The sequence below is a fragment of the Sphaeramia orbicularis genome, chromosome 2 (assembly GCF_902148855.1).
Source record: "Sphaeramia orbicularis chromosome 2, fSphaOr1.1, whole genome shotgun sequence".
NCBI lineage: Eukaryota > Metazoa > Chordata > Actinopteri > Kurtiformes > Apogonidae > Sphaeramia > Sphaeramia orbicularis.
Genome location: NC_043958.1, coordinates 8,579,836 through 8,607,357, shown reverse-complemented (window position 1 = coordinate 8,607,357; position 27,522 = coordinate 8,579,836). Strand labels below are relative to the sequence as shown.

The 27,522-nt window shown below is 36.0% G+C and overlaps 4 protein-coding genes across 4 annotated transcripts in view; 2 read left to right on the top strand and 2 right to left on the bottom strand.

Annotated features, from left to right (window-relative positions):
• Positions 1-235: 235 nt before the first annotated feature.
• On the bottom strand, positions 236-5,287 carry LOC115436085 (gap junction beta-2 protein-like). The gene is made up of 6 exons (XM_030158806.1): positions 5,168-5,287; positions 4,329-4,500; positions 2,463-2,615; positions 2,221-2,366; positions 479-685; positions 236-378 (listed from the first exon to the last, which is right to left on the bottom strand). The coding sequence occupies exons 2-6, from the start codon at positions 4,497-4,499 to the stop codon at positions 282-284; spliced, it is 774 nt and encodes a 257-aa protein (XP_030014666.1). The 5' UTR covers position 4,500; positions 5,168-5,287; the 3' UTR covers positions 236-281.
• A 4,775-nt stretch (positions 5,288-10,062) lies between these two features.
• sap18 (Sin3A-associated protein) lies at positions 10,063-12,400 on the top strand. The gene is made up of 4 exons (XM_030158819.1): positions 10,063-10,257; positions 11,478-11,587; positions 11,673-11,795; positions 12,105-12,400. Exons 1-4 carry the CDS (start codon positions 10,186-10,188, stop codon positions 12,259-12,261), a joined length of 462 nt encoding a protein of 153 aa, XP_030014679.1. The 5' UTR covers positions 10,063-10,185; the 3' UTR covers positions 12,262-12,400.
• A 651-nt stretch (positions 12,401-13,051) lies between these two features.
• On the top strand, positions 13,052-16,917 carry rtraf (RNA transcription, translation and transport factor). Its single transcript, XM_030158758.1, has 8 exons — positions 13,052-13,191; positions 13,601-13,725; positions 14,636-14,735; positions 14,994-15,074; positions 15,172-15,260; positions 15,365-15,433; positions 15,536-15,584; positions 16,265-16,917. The coding sequence occupies exons 1-8, from the start codon at positions 13,131-13,133 to the stop codon at positions 16,417-16,419; spliced, it is 729 nt and encodes a 242-aa protein (XP_030014618.1). The 5' UTR covers positions 13,052-13,130; the 3' UTR covers positions 16,420-16,917.
• A 4,442-nt stretch (positions 16,918-21,359) lies between these two features.
• Positions 21,360-27,522, bottom strand: part of nid2a (nidogen 2a (osteonidogen)) — a 76,740-nt gene continuing 70,577 nt past the window's right edge. Inside the window, exons 46-47 of the mRNA XM_030157633.1 lie at positions 27,383-27,495; positions 21,360-22,324 (exon numbers count right to left, since the gene is read on the bottom strand). Coding sequence (XP_030013493.1) covers positions 22,314-22,324; positions 27,383-27,495 — 124 coding nt within the window. The 3' untranslated portion in view covers positions 21,360-22,313. The remainder of the gene's footprint in view (positions 22,325-27,382; positions 27,496-27,522) is intronic.

The following is a 27,522-nucleotide window of genomic DNA, read 5'->3' as shown; positions in this document are numbered from 1 at the left end:
CATTAAAACATTGAAAAATATGAATTCCTCTATGGTAGTAATACTTAAAATCTAGTCTGTTTCTGCAGTTAAATTACAATACAAAATGTTGATGTATTTTCACATGATTAAACAGACAAATATCATTAAAAAAATACTGTTTATAATGAGTTGTTGCTTCCATTCTCTCCACCCAGGACTGGATATCCTAGAAAATGTCCACTTTTAAGGCAAATCTACATATTTGTTGGGTGTGTTTTTATTAACGTAGCTTTAAAGTGTCTTTGAATGTCTTTTCTTCCTCAGTTTGAGACAAGCAACTTCTGGTTTGTTTTATTCTGCATTCTCTCTCTGCTGGCTTTGCTGGATGTTTTCCTCTCGCTCTGACCACAGAGGGCTCTGGAAAAAAATGTATACAAGGACTTTGAGACTCTCTACAGTGAGGCAACACAGATGTAGAAGAAGCTGTGGGACTGTCTGAACTGATGAATACTTCTACCTAGTGACAGCCTTGGCGATTAGATAAGCAAGTTCGGCCATGTTAAGGACCATGCAGATGGAGGACGCAGTGGCCATGAAAACAGTGAAGATGGTTTTCTCTGTGGGACGTGAGATGAAACAGTCCACCAGGTTAGGACACGGCCACTGGTCACACTGCACCAGCCGTGGCATCTGGAATCCGTCATACACCACATACAAGGCATACCTAAGAGGCAACACAGGCCAAAAATGAATAAGCATATTAAACCACAGATCCACAGCCAAAAAAATAAATGAATTAAATTTGCAAATATTATATGTTTATTTACAAAACATAAATTACATTCTTTAAATAAATGAACAAAAATGACAATAAAATGTTGCATATTGAGGCTGATCCTTCTATTATGTATTGAAAAACACTTAATATTAAGATAGAAGATGAGAACTGTAAATGCTGTAGCTGTGATGACGTGCTAAGACGGATTTATCCACAGCTATACATTTTTAGATAGAATATCAGCCTCCATCCCTCCTCTTTATGGCTGCTTGTTGAGGAGATAGTACCCATCATGCTTCAGGTGTTTGAGTTCCAAATCACATGTGCTTTCTTTATACTTCCTTCTACAATCACGGTTCCTACAGGTTTCTACAAATTGACTTTAAGACTTTTTAAAACATTTTTAAGACTATTTAGAACAGAACTTAATGCCCATTTCACGGCCATACCAGCAAAAAATGTGTGACTCCTACTTTGTGTGTGTGTGTATGTGTGTGTGTGTGTGTGTGTGTGTGTGTGTGTGTGTGTGTGTGTGTGTGTATATATAGAGTGTGAGGATCTGCTTTACTAAAACTGCTTGATTGTGGAAGTCCATACTGTTTCTGGTTTATGGCAACATAACTTAAGGCCTACCATGTTAAATTTAATACCTTTTAAAGACTTTTTTAAAGGTATCAAATGCAGTTTTATAAATTCAAGACTTTTTAAGACCCCGTGAGAACCCTGTATAATGTGCTGCAGTTGCCTTTAAACTATGCATGCAATTATGACACATTATGTCAGAATAAATGTGTTTTGAAATTAAGCTGTTTTTCTCAGACCCAGCCCATTGTTGCACATAAAGTTGGAATAAAATATTTGTATCTCTTTTCAGGAAATGATTGAGACAATGCAATTTATTCTTAAGTGCAAGTGGGACTCTCTATGTAATCATTACATCTAGTCAAAGGTGATTACTGACATGGATAAATAAGAATAAACAGAGGAATACGTCTGTAAACTAAATTATTCCAACTTTATGGGTAACAGTGTAGCTAGAGGAGGATGCCCTGATATTTTTTTGGTATATGCACTTTATGTGTAATATAGTCTATGAGGCAATTTATTCATACTGTATTTTCATTAATTTAGACACAGGGCAATTCACAGTCTTTAAAATTGCATTTAAAAACAATAAAAATGCAAAAATAAGACTAAAACAACAGCAAATAAAGTTAGAAATTAACAAGAAAACTTGATTTGAATGTTGCAATAGAAAGTAACATTTTAGTAGAATATTAATATGAATTTCTGGAGAAATTGTGCTGAAAAGCCTGGCTCCAGATGATCCATAATTTGTCACAACCAACTCTAATTACCATGAGAGAATTGCAAATTACAGATAGATAATAGAAGGATAGTAAACATCTAAGATTTGTGGACTGTGAGACACTTTGCACCCATTCAGCAGAACATCCCACAGATAAAAGATAAAACCTCACATGAAGCCTCCTTCAAACAGCAGCCTGAACACCAGACTGAAGGCGTACGTCCACCAGAGGGCGCCAGCTATGGGAAGCCTCCGCTTCTTCAGAGTCTCCATCTCTGCATCCTGATCCTTACTGGAGAGAAAACTTCTACTGGAACCCTGTCACACAGATGACAAGACATATCAGAACAAGACAGGCTGTGATGTGGCCAGATTATACATGACAAATCTAAGGTTTATATGTGTGAGGTGGACCTGTAGGAGCCTCTTCTTATCCTTATGGTTACGATAAGCGACGTACATGGCGACCAGGAGAGTTGGTGTGGAGACGAAGACGAGCTGAAGACACCAGAGACGGATGTGAGAGACTGGAAAGAACTGATCGTAACAGACGTTTTCACAGCCCGGCTGAAAAAAAAAAAAAAAGAAGACAGAAACAGAGGTCAAAGGTCAACTACTGAGGAGTGTCACCTCAGTCAAATGGAAAAGCTTCACTGGCTCAAAAATGTAAATGTATATAAAGATGCTCAACAGGGATGGGAGAGGTATAAAAAACAAGAAAAGTGAAAAAGACTTTTGTAAATAATCAACAATAAGTGATGCAAAAAAAAACAACACCCAGAAATATTTAAGGTACTCTGATACAGTGATAAAAATCCTTTATTTCCTACAGAGAGTCTGCAGTGGAAACACATTGGTGACAGTGTCATAATAACATTTTTATGTTTGTATCAGAGCGCCTCAAATGTTTTTTTTCCTGGCTTTTGGGTTGTTTTATTTTATGGTTTTTTTTGCATGGCTTCTTTTTTCAAAATTACACACTGCTTATTTACAACAGTATTTTTTGCTTTTCCTGTTTTTAAATCAAGATCCAATCCAATCCAACTTTATTTGTAAAGCACTTTAAAACAACCGCAGTGGACCAAACTGCTATACAGAAGAATAATTAAAACAAAAATAAAAGAATAAAATACCGACTAGATCAAAATACACAAATACTGTACAAAAGGTAACTCATACCACACTTTTGCTTTATTATGCATTTGAACTTAAGAACAAACAAAGTGAGAAATCTCAAATACACATAGGATTATCACGACAAACAGATGAAGCATAAACAGGGTCTGGTCAGGATATCCAGAATATCCACAGTCTTAGATATCCTATAGTGTACAGGTACGACAACTATCAACAGGTGGAGGAAATATTTCATTATAGTGATGCTACCAAAAGCAGGACGTCTCTCCAAAATTAAGAAACAAGGTGGAAAAACTGGTCAGTGAAGGCACCAATAGGCCTGAGGCATCAGTAAAGGAGATTAAGGAGCTTCTTTTTGGTGCAGGTTTCTCCTTACTGTACATGTGAAAACAATCTCCTGTAATCTCCTGAAGAAGAGTTTAAAGCACTTCTAGATTCTGAAGAAACATTCAGTCCAGTCCTGCAAACCTGAAGAAACCAAGATGCAGGTTTTTGGCTTTAATTACAAAAGAACGTAGTCAAACATGGAGATGATGCTGAGTTTCTTCAACCAGAGCTGAAGGTGGAGGAGGAAATCATGAATACTAGCTCTAAACACCAATTAGTTTTAGCTTCTTCTCGGACTGTGAAAAGAAAACAACCCGTTCAAGGCAGTGCTCTAGACTGGCCTCTAGAGCCCTGACGCTGAAGTGAAAAACTGTAAGAGTCTGTAATAAAAAAAAGTTATGACATTACAGGCGATTATACAACCAGATTTTTATTGTGTATGGGCTGAACTTCCGTAATGAAGATAGAAGATGATTATTTTTTACACACAAACTTCCATTTTAACCAGGATAGTACTACTAATACTACAATAAATATTCTTCCATTCAACTTTGTCATATTTTGATCATGCAGCACCTGAATTACCTCTATAAAAACAAAGAAAACTCCATATAAATGGTCATTTTTGGTTAAAATCTTAACCCTGTGTTGGTGTTATTTTGCCAAAACTGTGGTTACATTAATTGTGAGTCAGATTTAATAATAAAGACAATAATTTCAGTGATAATAATAAAAATATCAAGTATAGTACTCCAGAATGTGGGTGTATCCACCTTTGTACAGAAGGATATCTCCTCTGTCTGGGATTAACTTTACCTGGAGTGTGTTGCAGGTGAAGTCAGATTGTTCGTCACCCCAGACGCTCTCAGCAGCCACAACCAGCACCATAACCCGGAAAATAAACAGCACAGACAGCCATATTTTGCCCAGGCTGGTGGAGTGACGGTTCGCCCCCACTAACTGAGTGTACAGAGCAGGCCAGGACATCCTGTAAAACACACAACAAAAAGTGGGGATAAAACAAGAATATTAAGTGAAAGAGTGTAAATGTTGGAAGTTGCTGGTGCAGATACATTTCTGATTTGCGGTTACTGTGCCAGGTCCGGTCGGTTCCTTTGAGCTACAGATCTGACAGAAACAGAAAAGTCCAACACAAGGCAGTGGCAGAAGATGAAAGCGGAGACAAGCGATGAAACAAAAGACAAGTTTGACAGAGGAAGAGGAAGAAAAGGAATGAAATGAAGAGGAGGAGGAGAGAAGCCCGGAGCCAACATTCATGTGAACTGATGAACCTCTCTGCCCACTGTGGACTGTACTGAACCAAGCCCACTCAAGTAAAAACACACTGAACCACTGTACAGTAGTGTACCACACTACTACAATCCACAAAAAAACCTCACCATTCACATCAATCACTTCTGTCCTGACTGATTAATCAATGAATTCATGATTTACTCTGTTATATGTTACGTATTTGATATCAATTCAATAATTTCAACAGCAGTTTTCTTTAAGTAGAGGTTCACAAATGTACAAATCCACCAAAAAAAACAATGTTTAAAAAGATAGCTCATAAAATGTATAATTCTTCAAAAAAAAAAAAAAAAAAAAAAAGCATCACTATGAATCAGAATAATAAGTAATAGTATTCTTACCTTGGGTGTGAAGAGTCAGGTTACTTGCAGACAAATATTCCGCATTGTGTCCAGGATGAAAACAAAGTGACAGCTCACATTCACATCAGTGCCGGCATCATCGAAATCCAACTAATCAGCATCTACTTCACCAGTCACAAAAACAAACCTGCACCTTCTGCCTCCTTTGCATGAAATATAAGATGTGTCTCCAATGTCAAGTCACTGGAGCAACATGTGATCATTTCCTGTGGGCACTTTCAAATTAATAGCCAGGCTGCAGCAGTGTTTCACACACCAATAATGAAAGAAAGAGACTATTTGTAGGAGAACTCAACGCAAACAGTGTAGACTTTCATATAATTTTTAATGCAATGTTGAATGTTTTTTTTCCAGACATAAAGACCCCAAACACTCCTATGTATTACAGTTTGTATCCATTTTGATGATGAACTCAATGCCTCAGCAAAGTGTTTTAACTGGTGATCAGTAACCAGCTTTTCTGGCTATTTATCCATGACTGATATTTAGCCACATATTGAGGTATTTTATCTTTTATTTGAACTAAATTGAGGTATTTTATCTTTTATTTAACCAATTTTTTTTACTCATACCTTTACCAAAGTATTTAAGTATTTGTTAGATTACTTCTGCAGCCATCCATTAACTGTATGTTTCTTTTTACTTTTAGATTATAGAAGCAAAGTGGTAAAAAACTCTTTTGACAATTTATTTCAGTCCAAAATGGTGGAAATAGAAGAAACTAACTTAACATTTCACCTCTTATTAAATTAACCCTTTAAACCCTAAGCCCAAAATGGTCCATCTAGATTTTTTTTTTCTTATTTTGACTATAAATAGGTTAGAAAATAAATTGTGAGTGAGTCTGTTTGCTCATTTTTCCAGAACACTTTTTTTCCCAAGATTTTTCAAAATCTAGCTATCATTTACAATTTACTGCATATTAAAATTCTGCTAAAACGGCTTCTTCTCCAGCTTCTAGTACAAATGTGAGTGAAATTACTATAAAGATCCAATAAAGACGATAAAGTGCAACGTCTCAGGTTTCAGAAACCGCTGGAATTTTTCCAATTACGCAAAGAGTGAAAAACTTAAAGCCATCCAAACTGCATATGTGCAGGGTGTGTCAATGATGATACATTAGGTTTTAAAGAGTTAAGAGTACAGAAACTATAGGAAAAAGACAAAACTGTGGAGCTTTTTGAGAGCTGCTTTCAGTTAGTAATGTCAGAAAACTACCCGTTTCACAAAAATTCTGTTGCAACTTAACACAAAACTGAGTTTCAGTTCTTGGCAATACTTAGTTCTTTGCTTATTCATTATATTTAGCTTCTCACTACCATTTTTTTCTTTCAGCTGTCTGACCATCAGTTTATTCTTCAATGAAGATTTCCTAAACGTCCATGTGAAACTATAATGGTGATAAATGGTGCTGTTGTTTACAAGCAGGCCTTACATATAACTGACACTTCAATGTCCTGGGATTAGTCATTTAAACAGACAAAAGGGAACAAAATAGGTCAGAATTTGTGGTTTGTGGTTTTATAATACTGTTGAATGAGATAAAGAGTGGGCTGGCCTTGGTCAGTGCTCTCAAAGTGCCCATTTTTCCCATTAACATATGAATGTTTCCCAGCGCTACACTGAGGCCAATGCTTCTGATGTGGACAGTGCACCTCTCAGTGTGCAGGTCAGGGGTTTGAAGGAACAATGTCGCATTGTTGTGTAAAGTGAGGTGTGTGCATTTGCGTAACTGGACACAGGTACAGATTCAGTGTGTCTTTTCAGAACCAAAAAATCCCTTGGCGACAGTCAGGCAGCGGGACAGTGCAGCTCTGTGTCCGGCTAATGACTGTGACCGATGAGCTTTTCTGTTTGTTGAAGAGTGGGAGCAAAAACAACTTCCTCGGTTTACATTCGGGATTCTTCGGAAACTCTGAATCTGGAAAATGTGGATTTTGCAGTCAGAATCATATTTCATAGCCTATATCTAATGTTGGAATATACCTCAAAATAATACTAAAGCACTGAACAGTTTTGAGGTACTGTATTTTATGCAACTGCAACAATTTGACTTGTACTTTGCATAATTTAATACAAAACATAATCAACTTTTAGTTAAAAATGTTTTTAAATTGGGGATTTTACAGAACTGAAAATAAAACCTCATTGCACTATATTACTTGTGTTTTAAATCTGATTCTATTATGATGCACTTCATACATTATGCTACATGTTCTTAACTACAGCTTGCCTTGCAAAGGGACACTTTAGGGGTATTTTGATGCAAATATTGTACTCTTGCTACTCACATTTTTTTTTTTTTTTGGTTTTTTTATTTAGGAAAAGCCCATATTAACGTGCAACATGAGGATCAGTGACCTCAAACATCCTGGGAAACATCCTGGGTTAAAGGAGACAGAGAGGGCGTTTGTGATTCTAATGGAGTCATTAGGGGAATAACAGCGACACTTATTGCTGATGCATATCAATGAATGGATATCAGTGTCAGGACCGGACTCAAAGACCTACTGTTGGATCTTTCAGCCGGGACAGGGCTAAAAAAAAAAACACGAGGGAAAGGCAGGCGGATTGTTTCAAGCTGGTCCAAGCCATCCATTCTGATGAGAGGTGGAGAGAGAGAGGTAAAATAGAGCTGATTGTTAGAGTAGCTCCTGATCAGTCAGAGGACAGAGACGACCAGTGTCAGAATACACACACAACCACGCACTGGAAAAACAAACACACATAAAATGCGCCACACAATGCTACACACTTTGCAGTACTATGGGCACATACTGTACATGGTAGACATGTCAACCAGAAGACTACACACACAGGCTGTAATGAGCGAGGGGGAGAGCAGCATGTGACCGAATAGCAGGTCTCAGTTCTGTAGGTGGACTTGGCTGACTGATCCCAGACCAGCCTCTGTCAAAGTCTGTGGAAGCACAAGACATCTTTTTTTTTTCTTTTCTTTTAGTCCCCCAAAAATGTTCTCTAGCAAGGGAAGCAACAAGAAAATCGACAAACTATAAGGTATTTATTTGTATATATTCCATGCAAGATAATAAATAAATAAATAAATAAATAAATAAATAAATAAATAAGGTTCCTTATTCCGGCAAAGTGGGTTTGTCATCTGCTTTTAGCATTTACAACAATTGAAAAGTCTATGTTCACCTGTATTTGTGATCCGTTTAAAATATAACGCCAAGATAAGCACATCGCTATTGTGAAAAATCTTGCTGAGTATCAGAAAAACAATGTAACAGAAGCAAGATAAGAAAAAAATTCACACTAATACAGCTCCTGTTTCCTTCAGGGCGTGGGATTTCAAATAACTCTGCTCTTCTTAAGCCTTAAATATATACAGAGAAGCCATCTTAAATATCCCAAATCCCTTGGTGTTACTAATCATGTGATCAATCATCTTAGAAGTATATACATAATATACAAAAAGACTGATTTAGAGAAAATAAGTATTTATATAATGTAATATATTTCTTTGGGGGGAAAAGTTTCGGTGTATTGTATATGTATAATTTGAAAAAAAAAAAAAAAAAATCATGAAAAACAGACAGAGGTACTACTGGATGTGACATATGTCTACATTGTTTGATATTTCAGAGCCTTATTCCGGATTTACACAGGATTTTCATATCTGCACTGGTTTAAGTCACAACAGACAGAGGTAAACAGAGGTAAAGTCTGACCTGAATATGAGGAATGGGTTCATGTGATGACAGAGAAAGCATTATTGGAGTTTAAAACTTGCTAAAGCTGGTCTGGATGGACTTTTTGTCTTTATTACAAGTACAATGTGTCAAATTTTAGACAAGAGGAAAAGGAAGCAAATATCAAACAAATATACCTCTGAAGACTGAAGTACTATATACTGTGTATAATCATGTCTTACATTTAACTGTTAATTAGCCTACATACAGAATGTTATTTAAATTATATTCAGAAATGTACAGGTGCTTTAGGTTTAAGAGACTAAATCCTAACAAAACAAATCTGGGACAAAGAGCAGGTGTGTGTGGTACAATAAGGGATGTGTTTCCAAAGCTGAGAGGTCAAATTTGATATGATGCCTAATACAGTGGCACAATTAACCCTTTAACCCCTGAGTCGGTTTCATTCACTGCTTCGTGTTTTGCCCCCCATTACACAGGTGGCAGGGGTTCACAGCGCATGTTTGGATATCTGTGGAAATTGCAAAATCTATTCTCTCAGCGCGTTTTGTAATTTTTCCTACAGAACAAACAGTTGAATTTTTATGAATATTTAAAATACATCATAATTCAGATGCATGTCAGGGTTGTATGACATCCAGTATAGTGGACAGTTATTCAAACTTTGGTTCAAATTACATCACAATAGTTACGGTACTCTGTCGTGAACTTCCAAGCCTTTCCTTTATGACTACTCATACATATAACAGCAGATGGTGATAGAGGCACTGTTTAACTAATTAAAGTGTAAATTTAAGTTTAATCCCAAATTTCTTCTGTCTTTTTTTTTTTTTTATTAAGTGTAAGATTTTGGACCCTGATGACCAGAATATAATCAAATCATTAATGTGGCAACCTGTTCCCTGTCTGCAAAAAAATAACTACTTCTTGTATGGTCAAATTTGGGATTCAAAGACAATGAGTGGACAGATGTTTTAAATAAAAAAAATTAAAAAAAACAAACTACTGTATGTTTATATGTGTTAGTATTTTTATGCTTTTGTAATGTATTGTACATCTCTCAAATTTTCAGGAAATTGCCTGACTCCACTGACCAATGCTTTTTAATAACAAATGCTTAAATACTCCACATCGGTAGGGGGCGATGAAGGTTCACTATTGGTGAAATTTTACAGCCAATGAAACCGGAACCGGAAATAGGTCTGTCGCTCTCCTGTGCTCTTGTTGCATGGTTGTAGCTCTGCGGCTACGATAAAAATATTGAATCTAGGTGCTGTAAAGCTCCATTTTTTGTGTATAACCTAATACTGAATATTAACAATGGCTCTTGAGTCACGGATCACACAGGAGGAAATCAAGAAAGAACCAGAGAAACCGATTGACCGAGAAAAGGTGCCGTTTGGTTTTACGTTGTTTACACTAAGCTAGCGATGAATGGATGGCAACAGTTGCTAAAACTAATGTTGGATTGTTTTCGGTAGAAATAAAAAAAATACTCAGTCCAAGGTGCGGGGAAGTGGTTTCAACTATTGTATGCCACAGTTGTACATTGGTTAACACATAAAGAAACGGTATTAGTCTAAATCGTACTTTTGCTAGCATGCTAGCTCGCCAGATGTTCACTCGAAACCGAATTAAACTGTGGACAACTAAAGGCAGTTGTTGCTCCAAAATGAAGTGACAGTGTGGGACTGTCTCTAATATCCTTTATAAAATACAGCAGTTAGCGGGAGGATAACTTCTTAGGGCCACAGTACGGCAGCAGGTTTTATTTATATGCATGAATTAAGTCAAAATCTTTGAATTCGGACAGCAGATGGGTTCTACTTCATCATCGTGTCTGTGTTTTCATTAAATTAAACTAGTCGTGAATGATCCTCAGTCAAGCTATAATAACGTCATAATTTGATCAATGATGATGAAGATGCATAAAAAAAGAAATGCTCAGCAAAATACCATATGTTCAGCATTTTACAGACACCCCCAAAATTTCACAAACCATGTTTTCAGGTGGGCTCGTGTCTCCCCTCTGACTTAAACAGTAGTTCACACCCTGGGTATTATTACCCCAATAAAAACCCCTATGGCATAAAGATTCCTCAGAGCTAAGATGAAACTGTACAATAATAATGTTTTGGAAGATAATTGACTGGGACATTTTTTTGCTGACAGGCAGTTTATAATTAAGTAGTTTGACATTACTTTCAAATGTATGAGAATGGATTAGTAAATAGTGAGTCTGTCGGCAAGTAAGTGCTAAAGTCTGTTACCATTACTGAATTAAACACTGTCACTATCTCATTTTCTTGAATTTAAGCAATATGCTCCGCTGATATATATTTTACCATCTCTTAAAGTGCAAAACATAAAAAAAATTCCTTTGAGAGCTTCAAATTTGGCCAGATGATATTGTCCATACCAAAGGCATTGCTACTTAGACTAATCATACCTGGACCAATCTGGCTAGAGTGGTCATACGTCATATCCCCACTCTCAAATTTCTAATTAGTTTGATTTATTGTGTTTTTTATGACTTTGTGATTAAAAACCACACTTTTTTGCCTCATTTTAAACAATACATGTGTATCTGTTTGTTTGTTTTTTTGCTGCAGACCTGCCCTCTCCTGCTGCGAGTGTTCACCACCAACAGTGGGCGACACCACAGGGTAGATGAGTTTGCCAGGGGCAATGTTCCCTCCAGTGAACTACAGATATACACATGGTGGGTTTTAAGTCTGGTACAGTTTTTAGCAGTATGATTTGATGTGAATGTCACTAAAGCTCATCCCTGTTTGTGTGCTCGGTAGGATGGATGCTACTCTGAAAGAGCTGACAAGCTTGGTGAAGGAAGTGTATCCAGAGGCCAGGAAAAAAGGCACACACTTCAGTTTTGCCATTGTCTACCCAGACCCCAGGGGCAAAGTGTACAGGTCAGTATCACACTTTGAGCTTCACAGAAACAGGTTAGAAGCTCAGAACTGCTGCATCTACAAAGACTCAGTGTGAACAAACTTTTGAAATGAGTTAATATTTTCTCAAAAAGAAAACGGTAAGCAGTTCAACTGGTTGTCACTGCATCAGGCTGAACTGAAGAACACAGTTCAAGGAAATTAGAAACAAATTAACTTGAATGGAATATATGTAAACATACGATTGTTCATGTCAATATTTACATATTGTGCATACTTTGTATTAAAATCTGAATGAGCTCAACCATGTTTTCTGTTTCCTCCCCTCAGGTTGAAAGATATTGGCAGCACTATATCTGGCAGGAAAGGTGCAGATGATTCCATGACTCTTCAGTCTCAGCGGTTCCAGATTGGAGACTATCTGGATATAGCCATAACACCACCCAACAGAGCCCCGCCTCTAAGCACACGCATGAGGCCCTTCTGAGCATACACCAACTCACAACATACATTCACACATGAACCAGATCACCTAAGTTTGCAATTTGTTTTCTTCATCTTGGAATTTTTTCCCCTCATTTTATAAAATGTGATGTTTAATAAAGCTGTCATTTTTTTCCAATGTGTCTGCTCTGTCTTTGTCTCACATGAAGGGTTGTGGAAATTAAATTTATAGTTTCATGGTTTGTGTTTTAATATATTCAGACATGAGGCAGTGCAGGTCACACCAAAATGATTTGTGGTAACAGGAACAATTACACTACCTGTTTGCATAAAACCTCAAGTAATACACATTGTTAATTTGCTTTATGTTTGACATTTTCATTTCTGGAGTTACTAGATTTAGGTGTTAACTATCCCACAGTATTTTGACCAGAATAAACAGGTTCAAAATCAGAGCACAGCACATACCAAATTTAATCTGTGCTAGTAATATGTAAATTTTGTCTTAACATACACAGAATGCTGATTATGCACTTTAATTTATGTTTTAAAATGATACTGCAGGAGAGGCGGAGTAAGACGCTTTGCATTGCACTGGAAATACAGTAAACATTACCAACAAAATGAATAATAAATTAGCATGATAATAATAAAACGAAATAATCTTATCCGAAACTACTTCAAATTATTCATGTCAGACAAGATATAATACTTGTCAAAAGGAAGGACCGTTATATATTGCGGTACAAAAAAAATGTCTAAAAAAAAAAAAAAGTTTTATTTTGGTAGATCAAACCGGAAACGCGTGCTTCTTCTGCACATGCGTAGTGTCATTCTTGCGGCTAATAGAAAAGCAGCTCTTTCAGTGGTCGCCCTGTTAAGCATTAAATTTCACAATAAATCGTCTCTGAAATGTTCCGTAGAAAGCTGACAGCGCTAGATTATCATAACCCTAATGGATTTGACTGCGCAGGTAAGAAAAATCGGTTTTGGGGGCTTTTGAACAGCCTGGTTGGTTTCATGTTGGAGCCGGTTAGCTAGCGTCATGTATGCACGTATGTGTTCGGCACTGCACGAAATACCAGATGTCTGACCATATAAGAGTTTTGGTTTTTTTAATACATTTTATTGGCATATATTTACCACTTTTGGCCACAATTTGGTGAAATAACTACTAGGTTAATATTGATTCCTTAGGAGATTATGGTAATGAAATGTGCTTAAACTAATGAGCCAAACATTACAAAAACCTAACACGTCAATCATTTATTTCTAGAATGACCTGTTTATTTACTTCCGGTATCACACAACAGGACACTGCAACACTTAGCTGATGGAATCATGATTTACTCTGCATTTATCCGTGTCTGTCCTGTTCTCAGATGAAACACAGTTCAGAAATTGCATTGTTTGGCTGGAGGACCAGAAGATCCGACATTATAAGATAGAGGACAGAGGCAACCTGAGGAACATCCCCAGCTCAGACTGGCCAAAGGCCTACCAGAAGGTAACACACTTCAAACCTCAGTGGTTTTCCACATTCAAGGACTTTCTGAAATAAAAACAAAAAACAACCTAATCTTAAAATTTCTTTCCCTTTCATCTGTAAGTAAGTGCTAAGTTTTGGGGAGCAGGATTTGAGATGTCCTCAGTATTTTTGTACCATTTGGGATCTAGTTTTCACCTTCACCATTTAGTGCAATATGAAAATGTGAAGCCATCACTGCACATGAGCTCAGAATAGATATTTAATAGAACAGAAATCATCAACAACATTTTAGGGATGTTGAAGAATTGTCATTTTAATATTATAATATATAAGAAATAAACCAAATCATTTACTGTATACATTTTAAGCTTCATCATTTGCCTTTTTCGTTGTTTTGGGTTGAATTTGTAAATGAATGATGATGTAAGCAAATTAGTAATCAAAAATAATATGCTTCTGCTGTTGTTCTTTCTGTCTTGTAACCAAATTTTGATTGTGTAGTATTAATATAATCAAATCACATGTAAAACTCATTCTTAGTTAGTCTTACACAAGAAACTGACTGGCACAGATCTATTTTCAGAGGCAGAACATTGAACACACATCACTTGGGATAAAAGTAAAAGGAGCAAAGTGTTTATATTAATTACAGATATACAACAAAATGTTAACTATATTTCATTGCTTTTATCCTTTAGTCAAACTCAGTCCAGCAGAAAAACAAGCAATGGTTGAAGCTTTGAATCACACATTAATGATAAAATTTAGTATGAAGAGCAGAACTTTAGGATTTTGCATCGTCCTTTTGAATTTAACAAATATGTTTCAAGAAAATCCATGAACTGGGAGGCACTATTGAATTTCCTCAAACACATTCTCTCAAATTCATCTTTATGGGATTTAAGGGCCTTCTTGTTGTTGCGTGCAGTACTTACAGGATGTGAGCTGTCCATTTGGAGTCCAGGAGAGACATGAGGGTTTGGACTGGTTACTGGGCCTGGCTGTGAGATATGAATATGGAGACAACGGTAAGATGGCAATACATATGAGATAAATACAATGGTTTTGAGTACAGAAACACATTTAGCTCACAGTGACAGTACTACTAGTTGAAATACTGCTGATGACCCCTAGATGGAGACAGTATAAACGCAATGTTTTCAGGAGATGACGGCTCAGAAGTCTTCATTTCTTGCATATTTACGAAGTCACTCCCTCAGTTTGCAGTTTAATTTGCGGGAGGTGTGATTTTTTTTTTTTTTTTTTTCTCCTGTGTTTGTCCCTAGTGGAGAAGTATAAGAACTGTCAACCACTCGCAGCCTCCAGCAACAGCGACAAACCCTCCGACCCTCTGGTAAATCTGGATAGTAAGTAGAAACCCCACTCGGGTGTCTTTTCTCACTTTCTAGTTTTGTGTCTTTCTGTTCCAGATAAAAGAGCTCTTCGTATGGTTTTTCTTATCAGGTAATTCACCAGATTTCAAAGCAGGAGTGACCGCTTTAGCCAACATCCTCAAGATTCAACGCCATGACGACTACCTGGTGATGCTCAAGGTGAGGGTGGGGGTGTGAGCGCGAGGTTCACGGACCAGCTTCTTTACACTATTTAGAAGAAATAGCATTGTTTACTTACTTTGTTTGTTGTCTGAACCTGCCAGGCTATCCGAATCCTGATCCAGGACAGACTCTCTCCAGAGGCCATCTCTAAAGCCAGCCAGACAAGAGAGGTAAACTGAGATGTGCCTGATCACACATAGCAACACTTTTAATCATGACATTAAACGATTCCTTTTTTTTATTTACTTGGGATGCTTTATTTTTTCTTCCAGGGTGTTCCTGTAGCTTTGGACAAGCATATCTTGGGGTTTGACACAGGAGGTCAGTGAATACACTACAGTACATTAAAAATGGTTATGATGGTAACATTCAGTTGAAGTATTATCTATGTTTCAGGGAAATTGTTATCGATCAGGTTGTAAAAAAACAAAACACGAAGTACAAAATGAAACCAATTGGCACTAATGCAAACTGTGCAGCCAGAACATACCAGAGCACACCCAGTTAATGTGTGTTTGGGCTAACATGGCATGTCCTCTCCTCCCAAAAACAAAACAAAACAATACAAAAAAACCCCAACCTCTAGAAATAATAAGTTGAATTGTTGGTGTTGATAGAGGTTCAGTGCAATCTTGCTCAACAAGACAAATGGGTTTTCAATTGCATTTGTAAATACCTTAAATCTTTGACTACATTGTGGGCTTGATTAGACTTGACATTTGCACAAAGCCAGAACTGATGTGACTGAAAAGTGACGCGTTAATTCAGTATAACCTCAGAAAAGTAAACTAATGGGGCTTCAGATTACTTTGTCAGTTTTTATGTGAATAAATCAATTAGTTGTGTTTCATAAAATGGTTTAGATACAGAGATGGGATTCAGATGTGGATGTCTATCAGAAAATCTTGAGTTTTCTTAAAGAATTACACAAACTGATTAATTAATTGTCAAAACTCTTGGCAGTTAGTTCCTTCAACTCTGAAAATCTTTTCTATCATCAGATGCGACTCTAAATGAAGCGGCTCAAATCCTGCGTCTGCTGCACATCGAGGAGCTCCGGGAGCTTCAGACCAAGATCAACGAGGCCATCGTAGCCGTTCAGGCCATTATCGCCGACCCTAAGACAGACCACAGGCTGGGCAAGGTCGGCAGATGAGACTAAAGAAGGACGAGGGCTGATGGACGAAGGGAGAATGAACCACAGGAGGTTTAATTGGACTTTGAAGGAAACGCCTTCTTCATTGAGTTGGTTTTTTTCAGTTGTTGCATGAGCAAATGCCAAATTATCAGTCAGTGTGGTTTATTTTTGTACAGCAGCAGAGACTAGTTTACACAAAAACCATATTTGCTACATGTACTGTAAACGTACAGGTCACATTTCTGTAATTGGTCAAACGATCAACATTGAAACCCTCATTTCCTCTGGTCATAATTTCATTTCCTCTAATGAAGTAAAGTTGTTGAATGGAAAATTTATTTGTACAAGGAGGAGACTGGATGTTCTTGACCAGTCAGCTGTAAAAAACAGGCAAGAAACTGACTGGTGTATTTGTATGATTTCACTTATAAGAGAACTTTTTTTTTTCTGGAAAAGGTTTAGTTTGACTAGTGTAAGTGATGCTCTATGGGGAAATAAAAGAGCAGCTGAAGAGAACTGGTGTCTGTGTGATGAGTTCTGCATGAGTTCAATTATAACAGCTCAAATTGTAGTTCTAAGCCAGTACTTTAACATCCCATTAAGGAAGAGTAAACAAATATTTAATAAAAAACATGAATTTATCATCATTGATAAAGTAACAGAATGAGGAAAAATATACAGCAGTTATTGAAGGTGTGGAAAAAATACCAAAAAGTGCTCTTGTTCAAGGAAAGTGAAAATATTTAGCATACCACACTTTTCTTAATATATGAGAGTACATTATATCCAAAAATGAAACTGATGCACCAGAATAATAATAATAAAAGTTTTTATTTTGTTACTGACAAAATTATCAGTCTTTGGCCACATATGTTTCATAACTATATTTAATACACATCTTTCTGCTGTTTTTTTTTAATAATAATATTCAAAATCATTATAGTATTTGATTATTGTGAAATGTAAGATTATTCACAGGCATATATTTTGAATACATTTATGTACACATTGCTATTTACATTCTGAATTTATGCTGTTTACATTCATTTACAACCTTTACTGTTCTTAATTTACACTGTATTCTCATATATTTTCTTATATATCCAATTGCAATTCAGGTACAAATTAAATAAACACAGTGTTAGAAACTATAGATATATGTCTTCAATGCTGAGTAATCAAAAATATTGTTTTAGAGAAAAAAGAAATTGACCCTGATGTTCACTTTTGTTTGGCCAGGCCCTCTAGTGAAAGACTGTGAAAGGAATGGCTTATAAAGAAGAAGAATGAGGAAAAACAAACTTTCAGAGTTAGGAGTTGTCCCTGATCCCAGCATTTCCCTGTCAGTGCTGGGCTGTTTTTTTTTAATACTGAAGACAAAAAAAAAAAAAAAACGAGCAAAAAAACCAAGTAATCGCCAATAAAAAATATATATATATATATATATAAACAATACAGAAAACAACAGTCAATAAAACAAGGGCCAAGAATTTTTTATTTTTGGTGGTGGTGGTGGTGGTGGTGGGGCTCAAATTTCCAAAAAAAAAACAGTAAGTAAGGGTTAAGATGTAGGTTTTTGGATATAAATTTTTACGACAATTTATGATATAATTTCATTCTATTTGTTGTTTTTCTTGATATTTTTCTTGAGGCTAAAAACACAAAGAAAACTCTGACATGAATTTGCTCCATCATAGCTGTGTATAATCTTACATGAGTCCACATATGTAGGACCCTGACCCATATGAGAACCAATTCAGAGTAGGTAAAAAAAAAAAAAAGGCCCTTTTTTACTGTACCCTAATCAGCTGATTCACTCAAATACAGGCTGATTGTTCGGAATGATATTTTATGTTCCTGTTGGTTCCAGTAAAGCACTTGTGAGCTGAGATGTTTAATATGAAGAATTAAATAAACAGCATGTGTTCATAGAAAGTGGATTTTAGGGGCATTTGATTTTCCTATATCACGGCTACACATACATACATACATACATACATACATACATACATACATACATACATACATACATACATACATACATAAATAAATAAATAAATAAATAAATAAGATTGGCGTATTTATTTCGAACTTGAATGTCAAACAAGAAAATAAATAAATGAAACACTTAAACATAAGACATATAATACATATTCGAAAAGGAGTGAGAAGAAGTACAACTTATAAACTCCCACCCCTTCTCCTTATATAATTAATAACAATAATAACCTTCCTAGTCTAATCATTTCTATACACTATGCCATAATATGACTGATACTTACTAGTAAATAATTAGGTTTCTGGCTTTATATTATTATGAACAAATATAATATGATATACATAAACACATAATACCAGAACACATATATGTAAATACATATTCATACACAGATCTAATCTGAACTGAATCTCTTGAAAACATCCCATAATTAGAAATGTTAAAATATCTTGTGTCCCTGCCCTAAAACACAAATCCTCTGAACAGATGCATCAGATTTTCTAGTTGACAGATCACTGTCTTCTAAATGAGATGCATTCAGGGATAGTTTCTCATCAATCTTGATATTCCAACGGACCCTGAACGCAGCACCACACCTGCAACACCTGTGCACGATGATGCACGTGCTCATCATTCAGAAATAATGGAGGAATTCTACCAGTAGAATAAAACAAGAGACAAAACATGTTTCCATAGCTTAATATAAATCACAAAATAGTTTAGTGAAAACACAGATGTAAAACATAAGGATAAGCTTGTAGACTTCAGTTTTGTTTGTGACTTAATGCTCACGTGTGAAACCTTTTTAAGTCAGCTGTATTTAATTTGGAAGCAGATGAGAATACATTGACTCGAATAATACACTATTTCAATTAGGGTTTTAAATTTGGGTTTTTGTTTTCTTTCCCTGTTCACATTTTGATACAAAAAAAAAAAAAAAAAAAGGAACTGTTTTCTTTACCTTATGATGCATCTTCATCTTCTGGGGTCCAAGCAGTAAACAACACTGTAAATATTCAAAAGAAGTGCAGAAAAGCTGAAAAATATGCTTGAATGTGTTCACCAGCCGTAGTTGACCTCTGACCTCTGTGTGGACAAAGACAGTGGATGATCCCGTTTGATACCAGTCTGACAGCGACACCCAGTGGTGGAAAGTAGGTACTGCAACACAGGACGAGTACAAGCCAGTGAGCAGCCTTCAGCTCAGAATTCATGCTTTATCTGACACAAAACTGAAGAGTCATGTCAAGTTGAATAATTTCAGTATTGATTGTAGTATTGCTGTCACGTACAGTTCCAGTAGTAGAATTCATTTATTTAAGCAGGAAAAACAGTAAAATTACTTTCAAATTAATTCGCATAGACCAGATGCAAGATCTTAAGTGACATTTGTTTTGACATTTTGTTTAGTTTATTAATTCTATTCATGGAAATAAAAAAAAACAGAAAAAGAAAATCTACTTTTACAATTCAACAGAACTGAATTAAAAGCAGTAGAAAGAAAAACAATCAACCTACTACGTACTTTTAAGATCTGACAGAGAAATAAATATTCTGGAAAACATTGGTATTTGTTTTAAGTTTTTCTCTCAATTTTTTTTTTTTTTTTTAGGAATTCTTACATTTTAGAGGTCGCCTGAGGTGAGGTTTCAATGGATTAATGTTACAATTATATCCAGATTTTTTTTTTTTTTTTTAAGTATGGAAGCTTCAACATTTTTTCCAGCTCAATATAAAGAAAAAGAAGACATTTGCTGTTTATGATCCATTTGTTAATTTACCAGAGCATATTCAGGATATGATATTATTGTGTGGATTGGAAAAAATAATAATGCAGCTAACAATCAGGTTAACCATTGTGCACTTGACAGATGTGGAGGTCACAGGAATGAAAAACTGAGTCTATAGAAAAAACGTTGGTTTCAAAACAACGGTATCAGATGCCAAACATTATGTGTTATGTGAATATAAACAGACTCAAGAGTGCAAAAGTGCAAATAAAAGGACCTGAAGAAGCTGTTTGTGATCTATACCCAAGCACTTACATTTAAAGTATTTGGATTCTGTCTGTTTTTAATTGTTTTTATACTGTAATGAATAAATTAATGCATGTTGATCGCTACTCTGGTTTTTGTATTTTATCAAATATTATTGTGTTGTTCATTTTCTGTAATGCAACAAACTGCACAAATTTACCCTCAGGGACAATCTGTGTTACTTTACTTACTTTAATCCACTTCAGGGTTTATATTGGAGATAAAAATCATTGTAATGATAACATAGCTGGTAGATAAAGTATAGAGAACCAGCAATGCATTTTTGTCCTTTTTAGTGGACAAGAGTTTCACAGCTTTACTTACAACAAACAAAAAAATGCTGTCCATTGGAAAGGTATGGAAGATGATTAGGGCCACCGGGGAAAAAAAAAAAAATTAATGTCCAATATATACATTTTTATTATTATTCTGAGAAAAAGTAAGAATTCTGACTGTTTTAAATATATTTTTTTGTTATTGTTCTGAGATTAAAGTCAGAATTCTGAGAAATAAAGTCTCAATTCTGACTTTAATCTCAGGATTCAGAGTTTTTCCTCATAATAATAACAAAGAAATATATTGGACCTTAATTTTATTTATTTTTTTCCAGTGGCACTATTCCTCTTCTGTACAAGGGACATTCCTTTAAAAAACAAAAAGAAAAATTTATCTGGAAAACTGTTGAATCATGCTGTATCTGATCAAGACAATTATTTAACATAAAAAAGTCAAAACCTTTACCTTCCTGGGTCTCAGGAGGATACAGCACTAAAGGTTTAGGCGACACATGCAGACAAACAAGTATTTATTATCATATTTACTGTATTATAGCATCTCAGACTCATTTTCCAGTGGATTTTCAGGTGTTTTTGTTTGCTTACCTAGTGCATCATTAAAAAAAACACAAATGAATCACAACAATCTGTCATTTACCAAATCACATTTTATTGTTATAAATATCACATCTTATAAAAAGTTAAAGATTTGAAAAAACGTACTGTAGTTGTAGAAAATAGTATTTGGCAATGTAATGTCATCTCAAATTGTGTGAAATACAGATTAGTAGTGCAGAGAAATGGCACAGGAGAACGGGTTTCTTCTTATTCTGGCACACAGGACTGAGGCGCAAAATATGACACGATTCATCACATAAACCTCGTAACAATAGCGATGTTTCCCTTTTACTTTATAGGCAGAAAGAACATGTTTCTGTGTAAGTAAATCACATTTTACCACATTTTCAGGTAGGGTATAACCAGTAATGGTACGTAATGTAAAGGCCTCTGTTTCTGAATATGCAGGGTTTTTAAGTTACATCAGTGACGTTATTTTTATGTGCATAACCTGTTTCTTTGTCCTTAGAGACTAAATAGCTTGTGAAATACTGTGATAATAAAAATAAAATGTAGTCACTCTGGTCATCTGGTTTAAAAAAAAGCTATTTCTTTGGTTCATTTCAGGCTTTGGCTCAAACACATCTGTGTTTTACAGCTCTCTGGCTTCAAAAGGACAGAAAAATACACTTGTACAGTTTAACGTTTTAACATCGATTTCATTTCCTGTAGCTTTAACTGATATTAAAAAACTAAAACAACTCACATACAAAAATACAGTAGAAAAAAAAAACTAAAATTGAGGTATAAAACAAATTTACAAAACATTATTTGGGGGTTATATCTTTAAGGTGAGACATCGGGGTCGGTGAGGAGGGGTTGGAAATCTGCCGTGGAAGACAGGAAGCCGTCTCGCTTCTTCAAAAGCGTCCTTTCTTCTGGGGTTTCGCTGCGTAGGGCGCCGTGTGGGGTGGATCCGCCCTCCGCTTGAGAATGGCCACAGAACATTAGCACCAAAAGGACCGTGTGGTTGGCGGTCTGCTGTTAGTGAATCCCTGAGAACGAGAAAATGATCAATTAAAAGCTTAACCGACGAAAGGGCTTGAAGGTCGGAATGGATGCGTTATTTAACCCATAAAAACCCAGCGCTACTTTTATGTCACTTCCCAAATGAAATTTTGTCTCTATTTAACCTTTCTTTAAGTGATTTATCAGCATTTATTATAATATTATCTTTGGTGTTTTGTGTTTTTTTCCCCATAAAAATCAGGTATTTTCCTGTATTTAATTTGCTGATAATGTGGATTTTCATAAAAGCTCAGATTAAAGTTGAGTGTTACTCAGATTCAGATTCAGACAACTTTATTTATCCCATACGGACAATTCATTTGCAGCTTACCACAGACACCAGCCCACATCCAAAGTGCAATATGACAAACATAAATAAATCAGTGCACTAATACAGATCATTGAAAGCAACTACGAATAATGCCTTTAAATAGTCAACAATAAATAATGAATAAATACCAATGCAGACTAAAAGACGAAAAAAGACCCTACTGATTCTGTTAACATAAAAATAAATAAATAAATAAAATAAATTAAAAAATCTCATATAAAATGATTAAAATGGCTGCTATATGGTTGCTTTATCAGAAACAGAGAAAACTGAAGAAAAAGAGACTTTTTCAGCAAAAATATCAACATCTGAATGTCAAAACAAGTGTCTCCAACCACTGTCATTTATCAACCTTTTACTGGGGAAACCATTTTGTAGAAGATGACAGTGTTTCCATGGTAACTACGGAGCCTCTGAACATCCAAATGGGTCACATCTGATGACCATGAAAAGATGACAAACTGTATTTTACACCAATTATTGACATGTATCGATAGGATCAGTGTTTCTGCAGTTCTTCCACATCTTACATCAGTAGGTAGTTTCGGTTGCCAGTAGCTGTTTGGGTCTTTATGAGTTCACTGAAGTGTACACATGGATCTGAGGTGGTTATTAGTGAAATGAACTGGATGAAGCAGTTTTAAACGAGTGATACACAGTCCACACAGTCTGGAATCAACTGTAGCCTTCGATCATCATGTCATACTCTATGTTTACTGTGATTAAATGAGGTTTTTGTATCTAGTGAGTCTGTAAAGGTCACATCATTATCACAGTTTGTTGGTATGTGCTTGTCGTTGTTTACCATGTCGGTATGTGTCACTTCCATTACCACTGGTGATATGTAATCACTGTTGAAATATATTGTATTAAAAGTTACGCAGACTATCAGGTAGAAAGTTGTAATGTACATCAGATTTCCCCGGGTTTCTGCAGGTATCAGTAAATCTAATTTAATGCCTTTTGATGCCCTTTTTAATGCCACTTTAAACAAATTTAATGCCTATGTCCAACTGCACATACAGTTTTATATAATTTTAGGGTTTACAGTCGACAGGCTTTAACCAGGTTCTGAATACTTCCTCCTCCTATCACTCCTGCTGAAATGTGCATTTTCCCATTTTTCTGACATTTGCTAATATTCCCTCCGCTCTTTCGCCACAGCATGAGCACACACACAGCACGTTGCATTCGTGTAACAGCCGTAAACTATAGTCAATTGACCCTTTCATGCACAGTGGTCACTACAGTGGACAGGTATTCTCCAGCTGTTCTCTTGTATTTTCATGGATTTGTTGTTTTAGTTCCATATGAGCCAACACAGTGGACACTTATGCACCATCCCATTCACTGTAATTCATCCCATTACTGTAACTTTCCTGTTCTTGATAAACCTGATCTGCAGTGACATATGTGAGTATAAATCAACTGCTAATTGTTATTAGACTGTAATTAACAGTTTTTTTTTGAAAAAACAAAAACATGTTGTTTTTTTGCATATTCTTTGAGTGTGTAATAGCTAGTATTATAGTTTGTTAAAATGTGAGAAAATATCAGACTAGCCACATTAAAAATGTTTTTATTTCATAGTTTTCACACAGTATGTCGCTTCAAAAATGAAACACATGGTGTCCAGCTGAGTGGACATTTTTGTAACTTCATGAAAAATAGGTTCATAAAAAAAATTTAAATCACATTGTTTTTTTTTCATGTCTAAAGAGGAATAAAAATAGTCAGAAAAAAATCTCATAATTCATGCATGAAAGGGTTAAAGGGTTCCACCTGTCAATCATCACACTATACTTCTGATCAAAATTATTAAATGTTTATACGATGAAAATAAATCATGAATAACAATGCTTTTTTTCCATCAAGTGCATTTAATTTTTTAATGCCTCTGGACATTGAAGTTAATGTTTTTTAATGCCATTTAAGGCCTTAATTTTCACAAAATCTGTTTAATGACTTTTAATGCTTTTTAATGACCCGCAGAAATCCTGTTTACCATCTGTTTTTTACATTATTAGGGCTATAAACAGATGTAATCTTCTCGTTAAGGAAGCAAAAGTAATGTGTTATGTTGCATAAATGAGAGGTGGGAGTGGGATTTAATAAGTTTTCTTCTTCCCACTCCTTTTCAAGCAATACATATTGAATTTATTGTGTGATGACAAGTGTGCATAGCAATTGCTATATTGTCTTGATCACCTCTCTTTATCATTTTGTTTGCTCTGCTTTGAGATCCTTGTACACACATAAGTTTAGTTTTTTCCTCTGCTCAAAACAAAAAAATTATAAAATAAAACAAATAATAAAACAGTCCTCGTTTTCTCAGCAGTAACATTACACAAAATTACATTTATGGAAACACATGGGGTGTTGTACTGCATCATAATAACTAAATATTACGTATAACTGACTGAAAAAGCTGAATTTCTGAAGAAAAACAGATTTATTCTTGCTGCTGTTTCTTAATAACATAAGCAAAATGGCTTATTTTTTTTATCACATTTTGAATAAAAATCTTGTGCAAGTAGCTATTTTCTCCTGTGTTTAAACACTCAGGTGGAAATTAGGAGTCAAAGGTCACAGTTTCTCTTCCTGTGCAGTGGAAAAGCTTTCATAAAAACCCGACTAATGACAGAACGAACAGATGCAGCATCCTGAACAAAGCCCTACACTTACATACTGGAGCTGACCCAGAATCATCTGCGTAAAGTGTGTAAAGAGTGTGTTATTGTGCCGTATGTATACATCTATTCAACAATAATAGCCTTTAAGCCTCTTACAACCAGCTCCAAAAGCCTTAACAAGTGTGTTTCAGAGCTGTCATCATGGTCAGAATTACACCACGCACTGACGTCTTTGAAGTAAGCGGCTGGTATTTAGTTCGACGCTGTGTGGTTGGAGTGTGTTTGAGGACGCGCAGACGTGACATTTACAGCGGCCGCTTCAATACTCGCTGGTTGTCAGACACAAATGCACCAGGTCAACGGTGTGGCGTGACTTCCAGACTTTCTAAACTCTTCCATCATGATGTTCAGATGAGATTTTACCAACGCTGCAGATGTGTGAGCGTTGCTTTGACAGTGACACCTGCCAAGGTGATACTTTAGGGATTATCCTGTGTTTAGTCGCCTACTTTGTACTTTAAAGGCTTCGGATGCACTTGAAACCATCTGCAGACATCGACACATCAAACATGACAGATGCACAGAAAATACAGGTAGAGGGTCGCATCCAGCTGTGTAATCATTGTTCTTTGGTCTCGTGTGCGCAAACACACAAATAGAGGGTCGCGCACAGCTGTGTAATCATTGTCCTTGTGACTATTTGGTGGGTGTGTGTTAAGTGAAGTCACCACACACAGGGGAAGAGGGAGGGGTGGAGGAGGGGGTCGGAGCCAGCTGTTTGATCACTGTTTTCTGCAGAGTGATGAAACGCACAGGCGGGTTTTCATCACATGATAAAGGCTGCGTTTATAGCAGGGTTTGAAACAGGGACACTCAATGTCTTTCCAGTAAAAATAATTTTCAACATTAGATAGATCTGTAAATTCACAAACTTTTTCACCTCAAAACTCAAAGTTCAGCTCAAGTAAAAATATCTGCAAGTGTCTCTTGCGTCCTTCAGCTTGTTGCGACCCAAAAGTGGGTCTCAAACTCATTTTCAGTGGGTCGTGGGCCTTTGTCCGAATAAAAAATAATGTTAAGAAACAAATCCTGTGTTTTATTTAACAACAAGATGTATTTCATGCAATATACTGTATGTATGTATGTATGTATCCACAGAACTTATGTGTTATGTGCTATTATACTCAGGCTGAGTTTTGCAAACACATAAGGGGTTTTGTTGTTTCAAGATACTGTGGACTGGTGTATGTTCTGGAAGCTTTTACTCCACAAAGACCCAAACAATCACCGCCAACCAAAAGCATCTACTGATCTAAACTGTTTAATACCTGTTTATCCACTAATCCTATCAATACATGTAAATAATTGGTGTAAAATACAGTTATCCGTCTTTTCATGGTCATCACATATGACCCATTCGGACGTTCAGAGGCTCCGTAGTGAACGTGGAAACACTGTCATCTTCTACAAAATGGATTCACCAGTAAAACCCATGGAGTTGGATCAATGACAGTGGATGGAAACACTTTGTTTATGTTCAGTAATTGTTATATATATTTTTTTAAGAAAGTCCCTTTTTCTTCAGTTTTCTCTGTTTTTCATGTAATAACCATCAACTCGAATCCGAGCTTTTATGAATATTAACATGATCAGTGAATGAAATACAGGAAAATACATGATTTTCACGAAAAAATGCAAAATACAGATGATAATATTATAATAAATGCTGATAAATCACTTAAGAAAGGTTAAATAGAGACAAACATTCATTTGGAAAGTGCCGTAAAAGTAGGACTGGGTCTTTATGGGTTAAGAACAAAAGTGTTTATGACCAATGAGCTCAACATAGTATGTCATTCTGTGCAGCCTTGAATGCATGATTGTGCCTGTAAGGCAGCCTTCAGGGTGAAGGTGACATCTGCTGGGAGTGAAACCAATGAGCTCACTGTCTGAGACGCCTTTAAATCAGTGTGACTTCAGCGAAGGCGTTTGGTTGGTATTACTGAGTCAAAGCGACATGTCTGAACGACGTCTGCTAAGCCAGAGAAAAATAAGTGAAAGCTGGCATGCTGTTATCTCACCTGATAAACACTGGGTGGTTGCTATGGCAATGCCGTACAGGTGAGAGCGCTGGTCAGGCAGGTATTCGTCGGTGAACCTACTGCTCTCTTTGCTCACTGCGATCACCCCGTCCCTGTGGATATTGGGTCATTGATTAGTG

Excerpts from the sequence above, each read along its gene's own strand:
- sap18 (XM_030158819.1), top strand. The coding sequence starts at position 10,186 with ATGGCTCTTGAGTCACGGATCACACAGGAGGAAATCAAGAAAGAACCA. Across the intron at positions 11,588-11,672 it reads GAACTACAGATATACACATG|GATGGATGCTACTCTGAAAG; the intron begins GTGGGTTTTAAG and ends TGTGCTCGGTAG. Across the intron at positions 11,796-12,104 it reads CCCAGGGGCAAAGTGTACAG|GTTGAAAGATATTGGCAGCA; the intron begins GTCAGTATCACA and ends TCCTCCCCTCAG.
- LOC115436085 (XM_030158806.1), bottom strand. The coding sequence starts at position 4,499 with ATGTCCTGGCCTGCTCTGTACACTCAGTTAGTGGGGGCGAACCGTCAC. Across the intron at positions 2,616-4,328 it reads TCACCTGCAACACACTCCAG|CCGGGCTGTGAAAACGTCTG; the intron begins GTAAAGTTAATC and ends TTTTTTTTTCAG. Across the intron at positions 686-2,220 it reads CTGTTTGAAGGAGGCTTCAT|GTATGCCTTGTATGTGGTGT; the intron begins GTGAGGTTTTAT and ends GTTGCCTCTTAG.
- rtraf (XM_030158758.1), top strand. The coding sequence starts at position 13,131 with ATGTTCCGTAGAAAGCTGACAGCGCTAGATTATCATAACCCTAATGGA. Across the intron at positions 15,261-15,364 it reads ACTACCTGGTGATGCTCAAG|GCTATCCGAATCCTGATCCA; the intron begins GTGAGGGTGGGG and ends TGAACCTGCCAG. Across the intron at positions 15,585-16,264 it reads CTTGGGGTTTGACACAGGAG|ATGCGACTCTAAATGAAGCG; the intron begins GTCAGTGAATAC and ends TTCTATCATCAG.